This window comes from Botryllus schlosseri, chromosome 6, assembly GCF_051294905.1.
Source record: "Botryllus schlosseri isolate E-star chromosome 6, Bs_hap1, whole genome shotgun sequence".
NCBI lineage: Eukaryota > Metazoa > Chordata > Ascidiacea > Stolidobranchia > Styelidae > Botryllus > Botryllus schlosseri.
In genome coordinates, this window is record NC_137241.1 from 12,072,103 (window position 1) to 12,092,448 (window position 20,346).

Here is a 20,346-nt window from a genome sequence, read left to right on the forward strand (position 1 = left end):
AAATGACGATTTTTTCGAGTACTGAAATTATACGCTACTCGCAACTGAAAGGTAATTTATCAACGAGATTACGAGAATTATACTTTTGATACTAATTATCACTGTTGAAGCCTTGAAACCTTGATTCGCCGTATCGTAGCATACGAAACATGTAGTACAAAGCTACGATCGTTACTGGAAACAGCACATTTCCGAAGTCATGATCATCCCACAACATTGTTACCAAGTGCAATGAAATCGGTATGGTCGAAAAAATACCAAAGTATATTTAATGTGATGGATAACAGACATTATATTCTTTGCGGTCGAATAAAAGGTACATATTTGAACTTTGATAAATTACATTTTGTTATGACGTCATAATGAGTGATACTCGACTCGAAGCATATTACGTGATTCAGAATCGAATCACTCAGGTACTCGATTTTGCCCAGCCCTAGTCGTGAGGTTACGTTTTGGAATCAGTTCACCGGTCCGGCCCGCGAGTGATTTTAAGGTTTGAATCCGGCCCGCGACGCAATTTGAGTTTGACACCCCTGCCCTAGGTGATATCGAATGTCTCACATTCGTAATTTCCCCCACTCACCAAACAGTTTCAAATACCAGTACAGATAGAAGAAATAAAAATGATGTGGTAGCTTTGCTGTTGTTCGAAGACACAGGTCTTGGCCTTCTGATCCCAAGTCATGCGCAATGACTCGAGTACAAGTTGAGTCAATACACAAATTGATTCAAGTAGAATCTACAGGTGTAGGTTACAGATCTCAGTCACTCTGATGCAGTGTTTTTCAAACTTTTTCCCATCACGTACCATTAATTTGTTTTCCACTACTTGGCGTACCACCTGAATGACTTGGTTTACTTGAATAAATGCACCGGTATTTTGTTTATTCCTGTTAGTACAATACCAACGGATAGCAGTTATGCAGAACCAGCAGAAGTTAGTGAAACTGGGGTATGACATCACTCATTGCAGCACACTTCGAGCACCACGTCAAAAGCTCTCGCCTACCACAGTTTGAGAACCACTGCTCCAGTGCTTAACGAGAACTTGAGACTCTGGTATGAACTGAACTTGAATTTCGGTGAATTTCCTTTCAATTCAGCAATTGAAATCTTATTTGGAAAAATCTGTGTAGCTACATTTGTGATTATAATAAAATTTGGTAAAGCTGAAAATTTTCGAGTCCAATATGGTGTTGCTATTTACATTTTATTAAAGAAGCGAATGGACAAAAAGCTGCGAACAGCTCCCTTCATCAATTCAAAGGAAAATAGAACAGTGCAATAAAATCAATATCATAAATTGAAACTTTCGCCGCAGCCGCACGTTCCCTTAATGTTTGGATTATTAAAAACAAATTCGCTAGAAAGTTTGTCGACGACAAAATCCATCTCCGTGCCGAGTAAAGTCATCTGTGCTTTCGAATCGATGAAGATCCTAACACCTGAAAAACAAAAGTAATGAAACATGGAAGTTATAAAACTAGACCACATTAGCTTTCTACGATTCGGGGACATATTCATAATATTATTCTCGGTTTTCCCCGGCAATAACTAGTTCGGGGCGCTAGTTATTTGGAAGACTGCGATCTACTTTTTGGATGCAGATCTCAGTGTTTTCTACCAACCTGTTGAATCAAGTCAAAAACAACGGCCAGTGGTACACAGAGGTGCCTAAAGTAGTCAGCAGACAGTGTGTCAAGTATAACAAGAAGTAGCAACTGGAATATGAGCTACAAGTAGATAAAGAGCTGTAACCAAGTCACAGCCCTGGTTCAGAGTCACAACTCAATTTCAATTTTATAGTTTTGACTCGAGTCCCGTTAGTTGCTTTTCAATTCATTACCGAGTCAAGTCCGAGTCACCGCAATGAGACTCAAGTCAGAGTCATCGTGCTCACGGTTCGTGTTCCAGTTCAGGTCATGTTCAACAGACATTTTTGCAACTCTTGTTCATATTGCGTGATATTGAATGCCTCAATTCGTAATATACGGTGCTAATTTCCTCACTCTAAACAGTTTCAGGCAATATATTTCAAGTAGCAGTACTGATAGACGTCTCAAGCCGTGTGAAATTACTCGAGTAGAGTACGAGTAGAGTCGAGTCATTTCCCGTAGCTCAAGAAAATGACTCGAGTCACTAAAAAATCGCTAGTCGAGTCATGACTCAAGTCATTACAATCGTGAGATGTAGCAACTACAACACACGTCAAAACTACTTCAAGTGGAAGTAGAAAACCAAAGGTCTGAGGTTGGGTAGGTTGAGGGGTCTCATATGTTTAGCAGTTAATCGGGGAGTTGCAAGACGTATCTCCGCGACTAAAGCAAAATGACTGATGACAATATGGATACTGGCACCGGCAGGTGGCATTTGCAACGACATTTTCACTGACAATAATACAGCACTTTATATCACACGGTTTGTCTACCAATTTTGATCATAAAAGTGATGGAAACTTCAACTATTTCACACCGCTACTTTGCATACCGCAGGATCTATAAATTGATACCATCAACCGGAGTAGGAGTAGTAGAGTTGATTGAGTTTCAATGTGATATTTAGAAAATTAGAAACAGCTAAAAAAAATTCTTGGACATCATCAAAGTATGAACAGATTACACACACCACACGTATTACAGTATTCTGTTGGGTGGTAAATTATTGTACCACGAAACAAATGGCTTGAATACTACTTCAGTGTAGTTCTCGAACTGCTGCTCGTGAGTAAAACATTTGCAGACTAGCAAAATTATAATATCAGCGTACTCCGTGGAAATCAACATGAATCCATCCATTATATAAATGTCAAATCCATCAACTCTGTTGAAATAGCTGTATTGTAAAAACAAACTACAAAGCACCGAAACAAAAGTGACCTACGATAGATAGAATGGTACCTAGAGCCTAGTACCTAGTAGATTCCCCCTTATTTGAATATCGGCTGAAGATATCGGTGTTATCGGTGAAGATGTTATATATCGGTTTTATCGGTACCAGCCCAAAAATCCAATATCGGTAGGGCTCAAATGGTACCATATTTAATCCATCCTGATCCAGCATTGCCCACCGTCCAGTGTATGATATTTTAAAGCAAAAGAACCATGATGATTGATCGTATTCAACTATACTTGATAAAGAAGGAAAACTGAAAACCTGTGATTATGGTGCCACTGAATATCTGACTTAAAATAACTGTACTTGACCCGTTACAGAGTTGGGAATATAGCTAAAAATTCAAGGGCTGACTTTAAAAAAATAACTGGGCATTCTGTATTAGCATACCATCTTGTACGACTTCTTCATCAAATTTCTCTTTCTTATCCACATAGTCCAATGTGTATGACATCCCATTGCATCCCCTCTGCTTCACACCAACTTTGAGTCCAGCCTAACAGAAAGTATTAATATCATATTAGCAAGCACGCAACTACACAATTTTTCTCCCTACGCACTTTGTGAAAAAAACAATGAATTGCGCATAATAAAAAAATCCTCTTCAATAAAATGATGCAACCACCCACAAGAATAAACACATATCTTGACCTGCAACTTGAGCTGACGTGAAGTGAAACGCTATTTATAGACATGACATTTTTGTGAATGAGATTATTCTCAGGATATGTGATTCGATGCACCATTTGTGGAATATATCAGGTCATTTGTATTGTCAATAGTACAGTGGCAGGTGTGGAACTCGATATGTCATATGTTTGCCATTTCACTGAATATACCAAGTACAGAAATACTGCTGCGAACACTCAACAGTACAATATGGGGACGGATTGATTGGATGATCAAGTGCGACATAACATCCGCCATTGCCAAGATACAAAATTTTCACTTATCTACACCGACCGCATGATATATCACAAAACAGCAATTACAGAAACTATTACCACCGGTAGTGGCATTATGGCTGTTGTTGTGTTACGTGGTGTGCAGTGTCGTACGCAGGGGAGGCTGGGGGACAAAATCAAAACTATGTGCTTCTGGAATGCCAATTATATCTACAATAGTTGTAAGCTCATCCGCAATTGGAAACATTGTTGCGTTTCGACTGAACACCATGATGCCACTGTTCAAGGTGAAGCATCACATTTCAATCTGCTACCTGAAGGGGAACAGCAGAAGCCACACGAGAGTTGGATCAATTACAATAATTCATTTGAATTACAATTACTTTCTTGAATGTTTTAATTACATTACAATTACAATTACTCGATGCTAAAAATGTCGAATTACAATTACAATTACTGTTAAACATGTAATTATTATAATTACAATTACTGTTAAACATGTAATTGATTCGGTAGAGAGGTGTTCTTTTTCATCCGTAGCGACGTAATTAGCAACAATCACAAGCTATTCAGTATTGATGTTTCATTCATGATACGTAGAATACCCTTTAATTAATTACCGATGAAACCAGAATGTTAGCAATCCTTACAGATAGTTTGATGGTATGAAAGGTTATGACTTTTGATGAGAGAATTCTCCAATATGAAATTCCGACTATACAAAGAGCAATAATTATGAAATGGAGGTGAATCGCGCCAAGCGCGGAAAAATTTCAGTTTACTGGAGCTTCGCGCTCCCCTTCAGATGCTTTCACGCCACCCAAGGGGGGCACGCCCGCCAGTTTGACAACCACTGGTTTAGCCTATATTGTAATTCACAAAGTTTTCCGCGTTGCTGCTGAAGTATGGGAAACAGTTTAGCATTGCTGAATTATCTCGTTATAACGCGACACGCATAGAACACCGATGCAAATAGGCTAATTATTACAGGTGGCAACTGTGTACTAAGGCCTTTAGGTCTTGCGGCCCCGCGTCGTCATCCTGGTCCGTACTCCGTACCGAATTTTCACTGGTGTGGCGAATAAATGATTGATTGATTATTTCATGTTGTGATTATCAGGTTTCCATTACAATGTAATTGAAATTGTAATTGAGCAAAATTTTTATCAAATTACAATTACAATTACACAAAACAGAAATGCTTTAATTACAATTACAATTATAATTACCTGAAAAAATGTAATTAAATACATTCAGCTCAATTACAAATTACAATTGATCCAACTCTGAGCCACACTGAACTGTAATAAATATTGATTATGTTTTCATTAGGGGGGAAAATTTTTGAAGTTTCGTTTTGTGCCGCAGCCGCAGTAATCTGTATTGATGTAGCAGATGTGTAGTTAGATATGTATTGTGGTGGATTTTATTTGGGCTTCCCAAAAGCTGATTAGGGCGATTTTTTTGGCATGTCAAAAAAAGTCAAAATTGTTTACAAAGTCAAAATCTTTTTGCAACCTGCATTTCGTTTGTATCGTAGATTTTGAACTGTCGGTGAACTTATCCTTTGACATTATACAGCTTGCAGCTTTCTTTATAGGCCTACCGTTGTATACGGCTCATTGTCTGCGCATTGTGAATCATAAACATTCAATTGAAATAAATAGGTTGACATGTTGTTATGGTCAACGTATCGCAAAATCCTAACTGTAGCAAGACTGCGTGGGCATTGCATGGTTCTTATATCAAGAGGCGCAGGATGAAAAATTGTGATGTAGACTCCATTGTCAGAAGGAAGCAACACGGTGTGTAACCAGTAGTGCACGCACAACTTCAGCGTTGTCAGCCAACAACTGTTGCCGTCAGACTTGTACGAACTACTGGATTTTCAAAAACAACAACTAGAACAAGAACTACTCAATTTTCAAAATCCGCAACTACGACTACAACTAGAACTACTCAATTTTCCAAATTCGCAACTACGACTACAACTAGAACTACTCAATTTTCCAAATCCGCAACTAGAACTACTGAAAAAATCGTTAATTAGTTGACCATCAACTAACTAAATGTTTACTTTGTACAAGTCTACTGTCTGAGTAGCTTTACTGGTAGTCGTACAGATTACAACACATATATGGTATGCACATTACACACATGTTGATGGACTTTTATTTTGTGACTCACTGAAAATTAGGGTTTCTCCGAAGGCTTGTAGATTAGCGTAGGACAGACCAGGGCATTTTACGGCCCGTGGGCCGAATTCAGACCATACGTGGCAAGTGCGGAGAAATTTTGAAGAAAAATAAAATCTGTCTCAAAAGACCCTACTCTATGATGATTTACGAAGTAATTTGGATTAACCTTCGTGCCAGGGGTAGCCGATCCCTGGCGTATTCTATATTGATAATAAAGTCGATACAACATGGTTAGTCAAAGTCGGGATTGTGACATAAGCACGCATTCATTCGGCTGAAGCTGCGAGAAGACGAAGTCGGAAAACCTGCCAGCGAAATTACCAAAACAATAGGACGATTTTACCAATAAGCGACACACCACTCAAGATAGTGACCAAGCTGTAACATCCCATATATTTTGGTGTCTTCTAGATGGACGTGTCTATGGGTTGGTGTGATTAAAAAGAGTTAACAATGTTTCTTGTTTACCATTGTTTTGAATAATTACGTGGGATAAATATTATATTCGTACTTTGACTCTAAATTCTTAATTGCCCAATAGTAACACATCCACCCAGAAGCTTGTGTTAATCACGTAATTCATTGCTTTAAATTTATAAAATATAATTTTCGATACATACATTCCAGAGCAGTTAACTGGTAACAGTGACTGCGCATGTGTCTCCGTGAATATGTGGACTGTCCTGTATATAATTTTGAACAAATGCGTCTATTCCCTGTATATAATTTTGAACAAATGCGTCTATTCCCCACCAGAAACCATTGAATTCCCCACCGTTTGGGAACCACTGATTTAGAGGGTCCATATTTACCATGAATTTTTGGGAAAAATGAAAAATTATCTTTTTACTTTCATATATCTCTTCAAAGGTCATCTACATCGTCGAATACAACTTTATTTTATGTTTTTCATACCAAACATTTGTAGATAAAAACGACTGCCGAAAAACGCAGCATGACAGAGAATTTCCAAATTGAATGAGGAGAATTTCGACCTTACGAAAAACGAGCTGCGGGTTAGTGAAGCGTTCTATGACGTCAGATGTTGTGCAAAGTCGCCAAGGCAATCCAACGCATTTTGTCTAGTTAGTTAGCAACACTAGATATTAATGGAAAGAGATACCAGTGATAGGCCTACATCCAGAAGCGGAAGCTATTCGGAGTAATTTTCAGACGAAGGTATCAATTATATGTGATATCAAAGAAATGTATAGGCAACACCTTTAAATCTATGTACTTGTGATTTTAGACGTTCTTGATCCTACCGAGTTTGAACCCATGGTTCGGATAAGGAGGTCAGCACCATCAATCCATCCTCAGTACTTTGAGTATATTATATATACGCGCGGCTGGTTAGGCCTCGCCATTCTGAGTCCGACGATATATTACTTGTTGGGTTCGCATCCCATTCAGGTCGTGTCAGTGAAGCAAAATTTTTCGAAAAAAAAATAAACGCCGGTGACAGTCGGTTACCAACAACAACAATAAGCCGAAAAAAGGGAGGGGCTTGAAATTGTTTCAGCCGCCAATTAGCGATTTCTCGATCTCGTGTGAATATCAGCTATTCACCAAGATGCGAGCAAACAGCCAGTCCAATTTCATCATGATATGGTGCGATTTTAATGATCCAGGGGACATTGCAGAAAGAACAATATGGGCACGTGCCGCGATCAATAGAAATCCAAATCCCAGTAGTTTGAAATTCGGTCCGCGATATTGTTGCGCTCGATAGAGTCCATCCAGCGATGAAGTTTATTGGAACATGGAAGGTTCCCGTTCAAACTCAAGAATTATTTTGTTAACAAATATGGGCGCAAATACAATTTAATTTAGAGGAGAAATTGAATTAGCTCGTCTGGTCGAGAGAGGAGCTCGCGACATAGTAAACGAGGACGCTTCGATTGCCTGTTTGGTAATCACTAGGACACATTTTTTTACCTAAAAACAGAAGATTTTGACCTTAAAAAACTCAACTTTGACCAAACGTATGCGAATTAGGTGTTTTCCCACATGTCAGAATTGTACCACTTATCATCATTTCTGGTTCAAACTGTCTGTCCTTACGAAGTAGTTCAGCATGAATTTTTTTTTGACCCTACAAAGAATTCTAGTAGTCACAGCACATATTATGGTAGAAATAATTCAAATTTGTTGTAGTACAATGAAAGATACTTTCCTACATTTTCGGGTAGAAAGTGTCTGTATTTACTGAGTAGCTGGCCAAGAATGGAGAAAGAACGTTCTACAGTAGCAGTTGCTGGCTGGCAACACTGAAGTTGTGCGTGCGTACACTGCTGGTGACGCACCATGTTGCTTCATTCTGACAATGGTGTCTACATCACGATTTTTCATAATGCGCTTCTTCATATAGGAACCATACAATGCCCATGCAGTCTTGCTACAGTAAGGATATTGTGGTACGTTGAAGATAACACGGTGTCAACCTGTTTGTATTATTTGAATGATTACACTGGTCAACAAAATGAAAAAAAAAAACAATTCAGGCAGAACATCTGAGAGCCGTTTCTGGAGTTTTTGAGGTTGCTGATTACGAATATCGCATTCGTTTTGTCAGATTGGCTCTTTGACAGAAGATATTTATACCCGTAAAATATTGACCCTTAAATATTTCACCTGTTAGGAAGAAAATCGTAGTTTTTTCAAATTTTATACTGCGGATCAATAGATAATTGACTATGAAGAACCCTCATGACGTTCTCAGTCATTCTATCAATATTACCATGACATGATACGAAATAATTGTTTGTCAAAAAAGCAGTTTTTCAAGCCTAAAATTAATACATATTCTCTTGAATCAATTGGTCATTCCACCTAGATTAAAGAGGAGTATAAAACTATAATATTTGTCATTGAAAGGCTTAACTACAATGCGTCTCAATTCTTTTGACAGGTAAATGGATAATTTTCCTCCGAGTCAACAAAGTGGGTATACCTAGTAACCCTATCAAACGAGAAGCTCAAATCTGGCATCTGATATATTCGAACACCGATGAAAGATTCCAATTTCACATTAGGAAGGAGTTCACTGCATGTAATTTCTCCTAAGATGTAGTAAATAAAACTTTTTAGATGATCACAAAGCACCCAAATGCAAACAGTTGGTCCAAAAATTCGTATCTGCATATCGAAAAGTTGAGCACAAAGATGAGTATGAAAGTTCACTTCCTGTTCAGTCATCTTGATATATTTCCTGATCATCTTGTTGATTAGCAAGGGGAGAGGTTCTACCAAGACATCAGAGCAACAAAAGAAATATATCAGGGCAGATGAGATGAACAATTGAACATATTATGGCAGACCATTTCTAGAACCCTTCGAGAAACTGCACTTAATAGCTTACAGGCGAAAATTGTACACAAAAACAATTGTGGTTTAAAATATATTAATAATATTATATTCCAACTAATTATTTCAAATTTACAATAGGTGGTTGAGTTGAAACTGATTAAATTAATGCCACGTTATTGGAGTATTAAGGTAAATACTTATATACATGACTGCAGTTCATTTAGGCACAGGATAGCCGTGAAAGTCTGTAACCATGATAAATCTATCACTCCTAAATATAGTGCTGTTGCTGTATTTTGGCTTAATAGAGTCTTATGTGTGTAAAAATAGATTGAATTTCTAGTAGCCTAGGACTGAGCCAATTTTATATCTAGTCATTTCTGTGAAAATGGGAGATTTTGGTTGAAATAGCCCCATGGGTTATCTTAACAACGAGAGCCAATTTGAAGAAGCCAAGGTCATATTCGGAATCAGTGCCCTCCAGAACCCCTCTTACTTTGTCTGCCTAAAAATATGTGTTGACCAGTGTTATGATTCACAATGAGCAGAAAATGGGTCCACTACAATGGTAGGCCTATAAAGTACAAAGTACAAACTGTAAAATGTCAAATGATGAGTTCCCTGATCTAAATCAAAATCTACGATACAAACGACATGCAGTTGTAAAAAAAATTTGACTTTGTTTACAATTTTTACATTTTTTGACCCAACGCTACAATTATAGCATAATTTTGACTTTTTTGACATGGCAAAAAAATTGCCCTAGTAATCACGAATTACAATTCATTTGCACGTTCAAGGATTTTGTATAGCCACCCCGTAACTAGGCGCAATTAGTAAGGCAAACGCAAGGAATTAGGGAGGAGGCATGGTGCAATTGAGGGCACACTAAGGTCAGTCGCATGCAAAACAAGGACAGTTCATGCCAGTATCAGAGCATAGCCAGGGGGTTGACCCCAAATGACCCCAACTCCCAACCCCGAACCTTAGTGCCCCTAACACTCAACCCTAAGGATGCCAACCATAACATTATTGTGACCGACTGCATGTCGAAACTTCTCATATTGAATGCTTCTTCGTTTTACGGTCATAACAAGCTAGCATTCTCACATGACACCAATAAATGTTTCTCATAAACACAACAAAATTTTCAAACGTCAAAGTAAATTGTTTTTTGCCGTGGGAGAGACGGATATTAGGGTTAGGGTGGGGGATATTAGGGTTACAGATGGCTTAAGGTTGGAGAAACGGTATCCCATAATTTGGGTTGAAGGTGGGAGATATTAGGGTTAGAAGGGGGATATTAGGGTTGGAGGTGGGCTAGGGTAAAGGATGGGATTAGGGATACTCTTACCCCAACCCTAATATCTCTCTCCCCAACCATATTATCCCCCACCTTCAACCCTAATATCCCAGTCCCCAACCCTAATCCACAGTTTCGTGGTGTTTTGACATGCTGAGGATATATTTAATAGACGATGCTGATCCCAGGGCGAAAACAATTTATTTTGACGCATAAAATTTGGGGTATAGTCTACTTTCTTATCCAAAACATGACCATCACCAATCAGAGTTCCCCATGAACATGTCTGAATTTAATGTAAGTTTATAATTGGATTAGGGTTAGGGCAGGGGCGGGCAACATACGGCCTGCGACGGGATTTTGTACGGCTCGCGGACAGTTTCCTGTCTTACATGACAATGTGGCCCGCGGCCCTAGTCAGCCGAGATTCCCGGTACTTGCTGAAACGTCAAATTTTAGTGACTTCATGTTATAATATATGTGTGCGTGCAGCGTGCGAGAGTAGAGCTTACGCGAATACGTAAATTGGCGAATAATGTATCAATTCAGCAATCCGGCCCGCTGAGTACTCAACTTCCCATATCCGGCCTGCCGAATGGAGAAGTTGCCCGCCCCTGGGTTAGGGTATCGTAGGAGCATTCATTACCCTTACTCCCTAATCCCACGATATCCCAGCCTGATTACTAACCCCCAACTTTAGAAGTCACCCCAACCCTAATTTCACGGTAGGCTACTCCAACCTAACCTTACAATATCATAACCAACCACTAACCAAGTTGTTTTCAACCTTTTTGTCTTCGCGGACTCCTTTTGCATCGTCACAGACCCTTCAAGTTTTTGTACAAATTTAGCTCAATTATCGTACAACCGTCATCTGTCTTGTGCAAATTCTAACTGTAGGGTAGTGATGAACAGCAACAAAATGACTATTCTTGAAATTAACATCATGCTATTCATGTAGAAATTGGGAAAACTTGTATTATTTTCAAGCGAATTCTGTAGCTGCATTTCTTGAAATATGAGGTTGAGTCTCAAAATCCTCGCCGTCGATTTGATGTGAATGAGTGCTAAAAATTCATTTCCACAAAGATGGTGGCGAATGTAGTAATAATGCGTAACGCTTCCGATGACACCTTCGTGTATGTCAGCAAAATCAAGAAACATATAACGTCCAGTAGGGTTGTTCAGAATTGACCGACTTTCAAAAAGTCGTGGTTTTCAGTCCGATTCCCATGCCTTATACCATAAAAACATATTCTAGCTACTTTTTCTCGTAATTCATCCCTTGCATCCGTGTGCATTTTGAGCTGGAAAATTATCGGCTAAAAATAGGGGATTCCCCTAAAATTTGAGTGTCGCCATTCGGACCAGGCTAGCAAACGTCATATATAAGCTGGGTTTATGCAGCTATTGCGGTTTGGAGTGCTACATAACCTTATCATAGAAAGTATTGCCGGTTCAGGACACCATTTTCATGTCCTACACTCCCTTAGAACTCCTCAAAACTGCCTAAGACTGAAGGTCATTTTGTTGGATCACATATCCTACACTCCTCAACCATACCTGAGATTGTCCATCAATTTCCGGGATCACCATGTGCAAGAATACAACTGTGAATGTATCATTCACTCACAGCCACATTTTAAACATCACATTGTTCAAAGGAAACGAAACAATAAGGAAAAGAAATAGATCAACTTGGCAAATACTACTTAAATCAGGTGGATGAAATGGTTGCTTTAGAGAAATCGGCATATCTGTTCCCGTGATCTTCCACGGCTTGTAAGAGGCTCGTCCGCTGTTCTTTGTCATCTGTTTTTAAAGCATCAAAGTCGGTATTCAATTTTACCAAACGCTTTGCTGCGTCTTTAACTACTTCAACACTACTCACAAATTCTTGAGCAGTCACAAAATGCGGATCTGTATGCCATTCCGAAACTGGAAGACTCAACTAATCATGTTCGGCATGTATAGCATCGAATAGAAACCATGATTCCGGTCCAATTAAAGCAACCCTACTCATCGACTCAGAGACAGAGTCAGAGATTAGACTCAGAGGTATACCTCTGCGAAATTGTTCAAGAATTGGCATTGGCAGCAATTTAGCAGCCATCGCTTCCTTCACTTGGTCAGGAATCTTTGGTTTAGCCGAGAACATTGTAGATACCACCGTTTCCTCGGTGAGATGCCAATGATGTTTTCACATCTTTTTATATGCCACATCAGCAACTGTGAAATCGCATGATGTAAAGTCTGTCATGTCATGAAGAAATTTGAGATCATTACTCTTTGCGTCACATGCAATATTAGTTTTAAGCTGGGACAGAAAACTGGGCAATATTTATTCGTACCAACTTTCTAATGAACTCTTCAGAATAGCCCATTTGCTCACTCCACATGAACATTTTTTGACAGTACAGCACTTGACTCGTCCATCCAGTGCTATAGTAGCACCAGGCTTGCGAAAACGATTATCAACATATTGGTCATCTAAAATCACCAAGGCGCCTGTTGCACAGTCTCTGTAGTCATCTCTTATCAATATTAATTTCTACTTTCCTTTATGTGGCTTAATCAGTGGAATTATTATTGCTTTGCTTCATCAGCTTTCATCGCCAACCCGCTGCCTTCATCAAACTGAAGTGTTTTAGAGCTTCTTAATTGATCAATATCCTTCCACTTCTTGGAAGGTATTAAAATCTGTGTTTTCAGGGCCTGTGGTCGCCGATCCAAATACACACTTCACTTCCAAATCTCCCGGATGACTAGTTCATGAATATGATGGCGACAAGACTGTAGAAAACTTTCCTGTTTATCAATTCTTCAAGTAACAGAACAATTTTTTCCATTGTTTAAGGATGTTGTGTCAAACACAAGAGCTCCGACATTTTTTGTTAAATTATATAGTTCCAGCAGTTCAAATGACGGATCAGCCAGTGCTTTTCCTGTAGCACTCTCCAGAGTTCGAATGCCAAGAAGTTTGCCCTTCTCAAATGCGTTACAACACGTAGACGATGCCAGCACTGCCAAGGACTCAAATTGCTCTCCTAAACGACTCCCAGTGAGCTTTCCATTCCAGTGCAAAATGATGTGCTTTGGTGGATCGTTTGCTATTTTTTTAACAATAGACTCAGAAATTTTAAAACGATTTGCAATGCGTCGTCGATAGGTTCCAGATCTTGAAAGATGAAAGTCATTAGGGTCACCATCGCAAGCTTTAATCAGTGCTGCAGTTATCATGGTAGCAGCATTATCGGTGACTTTCAAGCGTTTGGAAACCTGGCATATGTCTTTGTCGTTGAACAGGTTTACAGGCGCTTTTAGAGTCACAAATTTAAAGCAATGACCCGATGTCGACTGCGCCACTTCAAAATCACTGCTGTGGGAAGTGTCGGCTACCTGCAAAGATATAGATGAGCTCTCTGTAAATTCACCTTCGCTACTTGAAGCTGGTGCACTCTCTCGCACTCATGGTCCGTCTCTTTTGTTGCATGGTTTTCACTTTCAACACTGTATCTTTGCCACCAATCGTTGCTAATCACGGACCCCTTTGATCCTGATAAAATGTTTTGTATTCATGTTTCTTATCGCCGGAGAGAAGTGTACTTGCTTCAATTGTCGTCATCGCGTCAGGAGCTCCTCTATGCCCATAGCTTACTCAACTTGGCTTCAAAGTCACTTTGTTTTCTTGAGATATATTGCTGGCCTTTAGTGACAGGCATTTGGTTTCTGTTTTCACACTGTCTCTAATCTTTCAATGGCATTGACTTGTGTGATGGTCTTTGTGGCAGCCAGGAACCAAAAACCTATTACCGTACTTCATCTCCTACGTCCTGGATGTGTAAATTTACTGGTTCCTTTTTCGCATATGAATGCTCTCTTAGGTGTAACACATACTGCATAACTTTCCTAAGAGTAAGCAGCTTCGATCTCGTAATGTTTCCTCAGATGGCCCAGTTAGGAAATGCTGTGTCTGCGACCGTGATCTTCTAGTTTTCTTTGATACTATATCACTAGATGGCAATTTTCTTTTTTTTTAGACATTTCGCACTAGAGCTAATCCTAGAAAAATAAATATACATCAACTCAGTCAAGCAACAAAGAATAGTTGGAAACATTTCAGTTCTCTAACGTCAAACACATACTGCACAACTTGAGCAAGAATAGTCGGATTAGATCCAGTTATTGATTCTGGAAGATAATGATTCCTAAATTGGAAATACTCCGACCAGTATATTGCTATCTTAGGCAATAACATAAAATTCAGAGCAACCGATTGGCTGTTTTCCACAGTCACTGGAAAAGACATTTACAAGCTTTGTTTTCTATCTCAGTAGACAAGAAAGAGTATCAGGTCCGTTAGATCGAATAATTCAATACTGCTACAAGACTATAACCACTAATCCTGCGCTAGACTCGCTAACAGCATGAGTTAAAAAGCTACCTGGTAAGTCCTGCACCTCACTCGTAAACACAGTTCTTCAACAACAAAGCAGCAAAACACCTGAGTAATCAATGATCCCCATTTCACTGCCGTGCCTAGCGCGTCATCAACGCTAGAACATCCGCTTCACGTCAATGAGAACACATGCGATTCCTGTCGAGTCACTCACAACTGGGGAATCCCCAAATTCCGAAGAATTTTTTTGGTGCATGAAAAAACGGCAAAATGCACACGGATGCAGGGGATGAATTACAAAAAAAAGTAGCCAGAATTTGTTTTTAAGGTATAAGGCATGGGAAACGGACTGAAAACCTAGACTTTTTGAAAGTCGGTCAATTCTGAACAACCCTAACGTCCAGCCTAACGCCTAGCAGCTCATTTTGAAGTTATTCCAGAATAGCGGGTAGGCTATGTATATCATAAAAAAATCGCTTTTTCTTAACAATTTCTTCCAAAATCTCAACAAAACATCTCGAAGCAGCAATATGCTTAGGCTATTGGCAATTAAAATGAGTTTGTACAATCCAATATTTCATCTCAGATGGCTATTCTGTTATTGTGGGTCCGGAAGTTTTAGCAGTTATGGAGCAAAACTGCCTTGTGATCTCTCTAATTTAAAAAAAATATGAATCAGGTTAATCAACCATTTCGAGAAATTTAGATGCTTCATGGACCCTAATTTTAGCCAACCCTAACGGGCCTACCCCAAACCTCAACCCTAATTTTATGCGGCCCCAACCTAACCCTTACCCCCAACACTAATTTTATGACACCTCAACCTAATCCCTAATCGTAAACTGATTGTAAATGCATAAATTTTGACATGTTCATGGGGATCCCTGATTCGTGATGTACATATCTTGGAGAAGAAACGAGACTGAACCCAAATTTTGACATGTTCAAGGGAAATATTTATTGGTGTCATGGGGAGCACTTACTTGTTATGACCGTAAAACGAAGAAGCGCCAAAACCTCTTCAGATTTTTGTATGGAAATTTGGATTTAAAAATACTTATCACATTGAAACTGCTTATTGTGTTGAATCATCCTCAAATTTAGAAGGTATAGATCTGGTTGCACATGAAATGTCAACTTTTGGAATGAAAAAGTAAAATAGGCCTATGGATTATAAGATTATTATAGAAACCTGTATGGAATCGGTGTCATGTGTTCACATTGTTTTATTTTTTTATTATTTTTCAATAAAGGGGCACTGCACTCTAAAAATGATATGGTCTCAAATTGAAAGGCTAAACATTATTTGGCCGCAGCCATTTTCTTCACAACGCCACTTTAATAGAGCTGCGACTTATTGAAATCTCTAACCTTATGCTCCAGCTGTTGCGGCTGCGGGTCATTTCTTAACCCGTTACATGGCACGATGTCTTCACCGTTTTACTTGCTCGACGCGATTGGGCAGTCCACAACAATAGGCCTTTATGAACTTTGATGAGAACAAAATATGGATATTTTGGTGTTGACTATACATCTGTGTCTTGAACAAGTAAACTGGACTGTATCAAGATAGTTGCTATGCCATGGGTAAATGACGCAAAATATCCCATGTCTGTCTCTCTTCCGCAAGACCACTATAAAGTTTGTGCAGTGTGCACTGTGTAGTCAGTAATACGCTGTAAAATCACAGTTCAAAAATTACAGATGTATGATAGATTTGCATCAATATAGCCTACAACTGTAATGGCATCACCGTATTATCAGTCAACTGGCAAATATTATAGAGTCATGACAAGCTTTGAACACAAATCCTTGTGACATAACATCGTACGTTGAAAACCGGTACCTTACGCCTATACTTACAGTAACTAATCCACCCTGGCGTGTAAGACATAATTCCTTCATAATATCGGCTGACAACTATCTAAAGTTAGTTCTCTAAGTGATTGCCCAATCGCGCCAAGCAAGTGCGACGGTTAAGATATCGCACCATAAATTTTGTCAACGGACGAAGAAATGAAGACGCGCAGCTCCATTACAGTGTTATTATGAAGAAAATTGCTGCGGCCGGCACATTTTTTTTCTTCGTTTTGCCCTTCAATCTGAGACCACATCATTCATAGAGTGCAGTGCCCTTTTAGATTACTTTAACTTGGAAAATCATCGCTGCTCACCTGTTATATTAGGAAAAACGCACCAAGATTCCAGTATAGGCTATATAGCAGAGGTCTCAAACACGCGGCCCATCTTGTTCGGCCCGCTACGGCATTTTGGCATTTCAAGTATTCACCAATATATTCAAGCGCCATATATCTTTTTTAGATATAAGAACCTAAAGTTCACGCTAAAACTACTATAAAATAACCGAAATCTCAACAAACTTCAATATCACATCACTTTTAAAAGCTACCATGCTGTGGAAGATCGGCTATTACGTTTCATTTCTAGTTCATAATGATAAGACATGACCCGTCGATGATTCGTGACTGAAAATCGTGATTTGGTTTGATGTGACCTTTTCGTTTACTCGATTTCGGATTGCCTGGGTGATTAAATTAAAATGACTCGAGTTGAGTCGGGTCAAACGTCAAAATCAGAGAAGGACTTGCGACTCGGAACAGTGACTTGGTTGATAAACCTACGGACGCAACAATCTATGATACTGTCATGGGGAATAGTAATATATCAAAAGGTTGTAGCTTGCGTTGCATGGGGTACATAGCTATCTGATAAGGTCAGTATGGCAGCCATTGGTATTCTGTGACCCCCGCGACGTATAGTTGAATATATGCTAGGTGTTGTTTGTTCTCTTTATCCATGTTATTATCATTGGCAAGTAAGATAGTAGTACGCTCTACAGCTGTAACACCAATGAATTCTTCGTCGATTGGACATTCCAGGGGTTCTTAACCAGGGTCCGTAGACTCCATCAGGGTACGAAGCACCACATCAGGGTGTACGAGATGCATTGTGAAATCAGGCCTATATGCTGTGGAATATTTTCTTGACCAATTGATTCACTTGAAAATAGTCCCGCGCTACACGCGATTTCATGTGAATGGGCTTTCAGATTTTAATATAGGTACCATCAGAAACTGTGGTGTAAATGGACAGGGGCTACGAGAAATCCTATCGGAAACACGAGAGGTACGATCGCTAAAAAGGTTAAGAAGCAATGTTATTACTATGGCTCAATAATGATTATACTTCAGTTGTTATTGGTTATTGATATATTCCAATATTAATCGAAGGTAAAATCTAACGCTGATTTAGTTTGTCTTTGGCAATGACAGTAACAACAGCCGATACTTATCACGACTGTATCAAAACCAGGATTAGGCTACACCGCTCAAATGCTCTGATATCAGATCAATCTTCAGTAGATTTCAAAATATTTTACATAGAATTGTGGCACGTTAAATGTCCACTAGCTGCAATATTATGATCCGACAGTTTTACGATGTCATGAGGCATGCTCTCGTATGATGTTTATAACTCATTAATTGAAAAAATTATGCCCGGCACAAAATCAATTTTATTGAAATATTTGAAAATGTGTTTTTTTTCGTGTCAAGAGTGAATAATGTGATAGTAAATTACATTGCCACGATGTTTGTGGAATGCCTGTCTGCAAGGTTCATTTCAAATAAGGCCTATTTTGAAATTATACATTGAGTATCCCTAAGATTGGTGCTGCGGCCCGTGACGTCATCAAAAACTGGGAAATGGCACATTTGAGACCTCTGCTACATAGGAACATACCTCCAATATTATTTTTCATGAGAATAAAGTTGGGATTTCACATTTCGATTCGAAGAAGCCAGTAGCCATCAGTTTTGGATTTGTGCGCCGTCTCACCTCATTTCGCACGTATCTACTGACTTTATTTTGCATGCGATCGATGTTATTGTGCATACAATGCAATCGCACCAGCACGGGAGGAATTAGAGGAGCACGGACACAATGCAGAACTGAAGTAACAGGATCATACCATGTTCGGTTCCTTCTGCAGTAATGATTTGACTTTATCGACCGCTGACTGCGTCTGAAATAAGAGATCAATACTTACTATTTTGTTACTGAGAATGTGTCAACACAGCACACAGTCAATAGGTCAGCAAGGCCCCCTCACCAGAACAAGAGCTTGCTTCGTTGGAATCAGTCTCGTTTTTTTAACAGCACGAACTGATGCTCCGATAGCTCTGGAGGCCATAACAGCTACTTCTATCTTTTACTTCTAATAAAATTCCTTACATGAATACCATGGTGCGCGAAATAACTTTCAAGTACCTCAAAGTAGAATGATACCTGGTGATCTGGTGACCTGAAAAACTACTGTGAAGCCGCCGGAATATGAACGCGTCGTAAATACGAATCTGCTGATTCATTGTCTATACGCAGTGTTTCGCTCGTCGATGTACCAAATATTCATCACGGTAATTACATACTTTAATGGCAATCCACCAAATCAAAACAAAATTATATATTTCGAGTGCATGAAAGTGACTGTGCATTTGTTTACTTCTGCTGTATTTGTTTTGTGTCAACTTGAGCTCGGTTATCTTTCATTGCATCGCAGCCTTGTGGTGTATTGAAGTGAATTGAATTAGTTTCTGCAATGCGCCTCTATTTCAAACGGTTGCAGTGAGTTCCGTACGCTGAAATCGGCAGTTGGTGAATTTGACACTTCCAATGTAATAACTATCATTATGAAATCAATGCCAAAATATTGTATTAATAAATTTGGAAATGAATATTTCACGGAGTAATAGAGTGAAGTGTAGCTATACGGCACTCGGTATTATTGTTTTCGGGTTCGGGTTTAGGTTTAGGCTAGTGTTGAGAGAGACAGTTTTTATTCAGTAAAAATTACATTCAAAAATATACTACAGGCTGCAGCGATACGATCCTCAGGGATAATCCAGTCAGCTGCATCGAGGGAGTACTAAAGCGTCTTTCAAGTCGAGTCCCGCGTAAAGAATAAATTAAAACAGGGGTTAGCTTTGTGTCAGCGGTTCGGGGTTCGATTAAGTTAAAGCCGTTGTGGTAGGGGGGTGAGGATTAGGGGCCTCCGAATTTACTGATAACCTTTGAAAAAGTCTTTAGTACCAAGCCTCAATGCATGGCCGGAGGTAAAATTAGAAAAATATCAACTACTAGAGGTGGTTTGGCACTCAAGTAGAAGTAGAGGCGTCGTCGTAATTTCTATAGTCAAGTACAGTAGAAGAAGCGAATTGCAATCCGGTAAATAACTAAGTATTTCGGTTTGGTTTTGCCATAAAAACTGAAAACTGTTGAGTGTAGTAGTCCAAAATGATAACCACTTGAGTAATTTGT

General features: G+C 39.2%; 1 protein-coding gene and 2 long non-coding RNA genes across 3 annotated transcripts in view; all 3 read right to left on the minus strand.

Moving 5' to 3' along the window:
- The window catches only part of LOC145441029 (uncharacterized), a 416,627-nt gene that overhangs the window by 154,469 nt on the left and 241,812 nt on the right, over window positions 1-20,346 (minus strand). The gene's annotated exons all lie outside the window — the stretch shown is intronic.
- On the minus strand, window positions 1,195-19,368 carry LOC145441022 (iron-sulfur cluster assembly 1 homolog, mitochondrial-like). The gene is made up of 5 exons (XM_080318815.1): window positions 19,318-19,368; window positions 19,142-19,246; window positions 19,001-19,054; window positions 3,286-3,391; window positions 1,195-1,448 (listed from the first exon to the last, which is right to left on the minus strand). The coding sequence occupies exons 2-5, from the start codon at window positions 19,220-19,222 to the stop codon at window positions 1,300-1,302; spliced, it is 390 nt and encodes a 129-aa protein (XP_080174941.1). The 5' UTR covers window positions 19,223-19,246; window positions 19,318-19,368; the 3' UTR covers window positions 1,195-1,299.
- LOC145441027 (uncharacterized) lies at window positions 12,208-12,624 on the minus strand. Its single transcript, XR_013915697.1, has 2 exons — window positions 12,487-12,624; window positions 12,208-12,400 (listed from the first exon to the last, which is right to left on the minus strand). It is a non-coding gene; the product is annotated as an uncharacterized LOC145441027 (long non-coding RNA).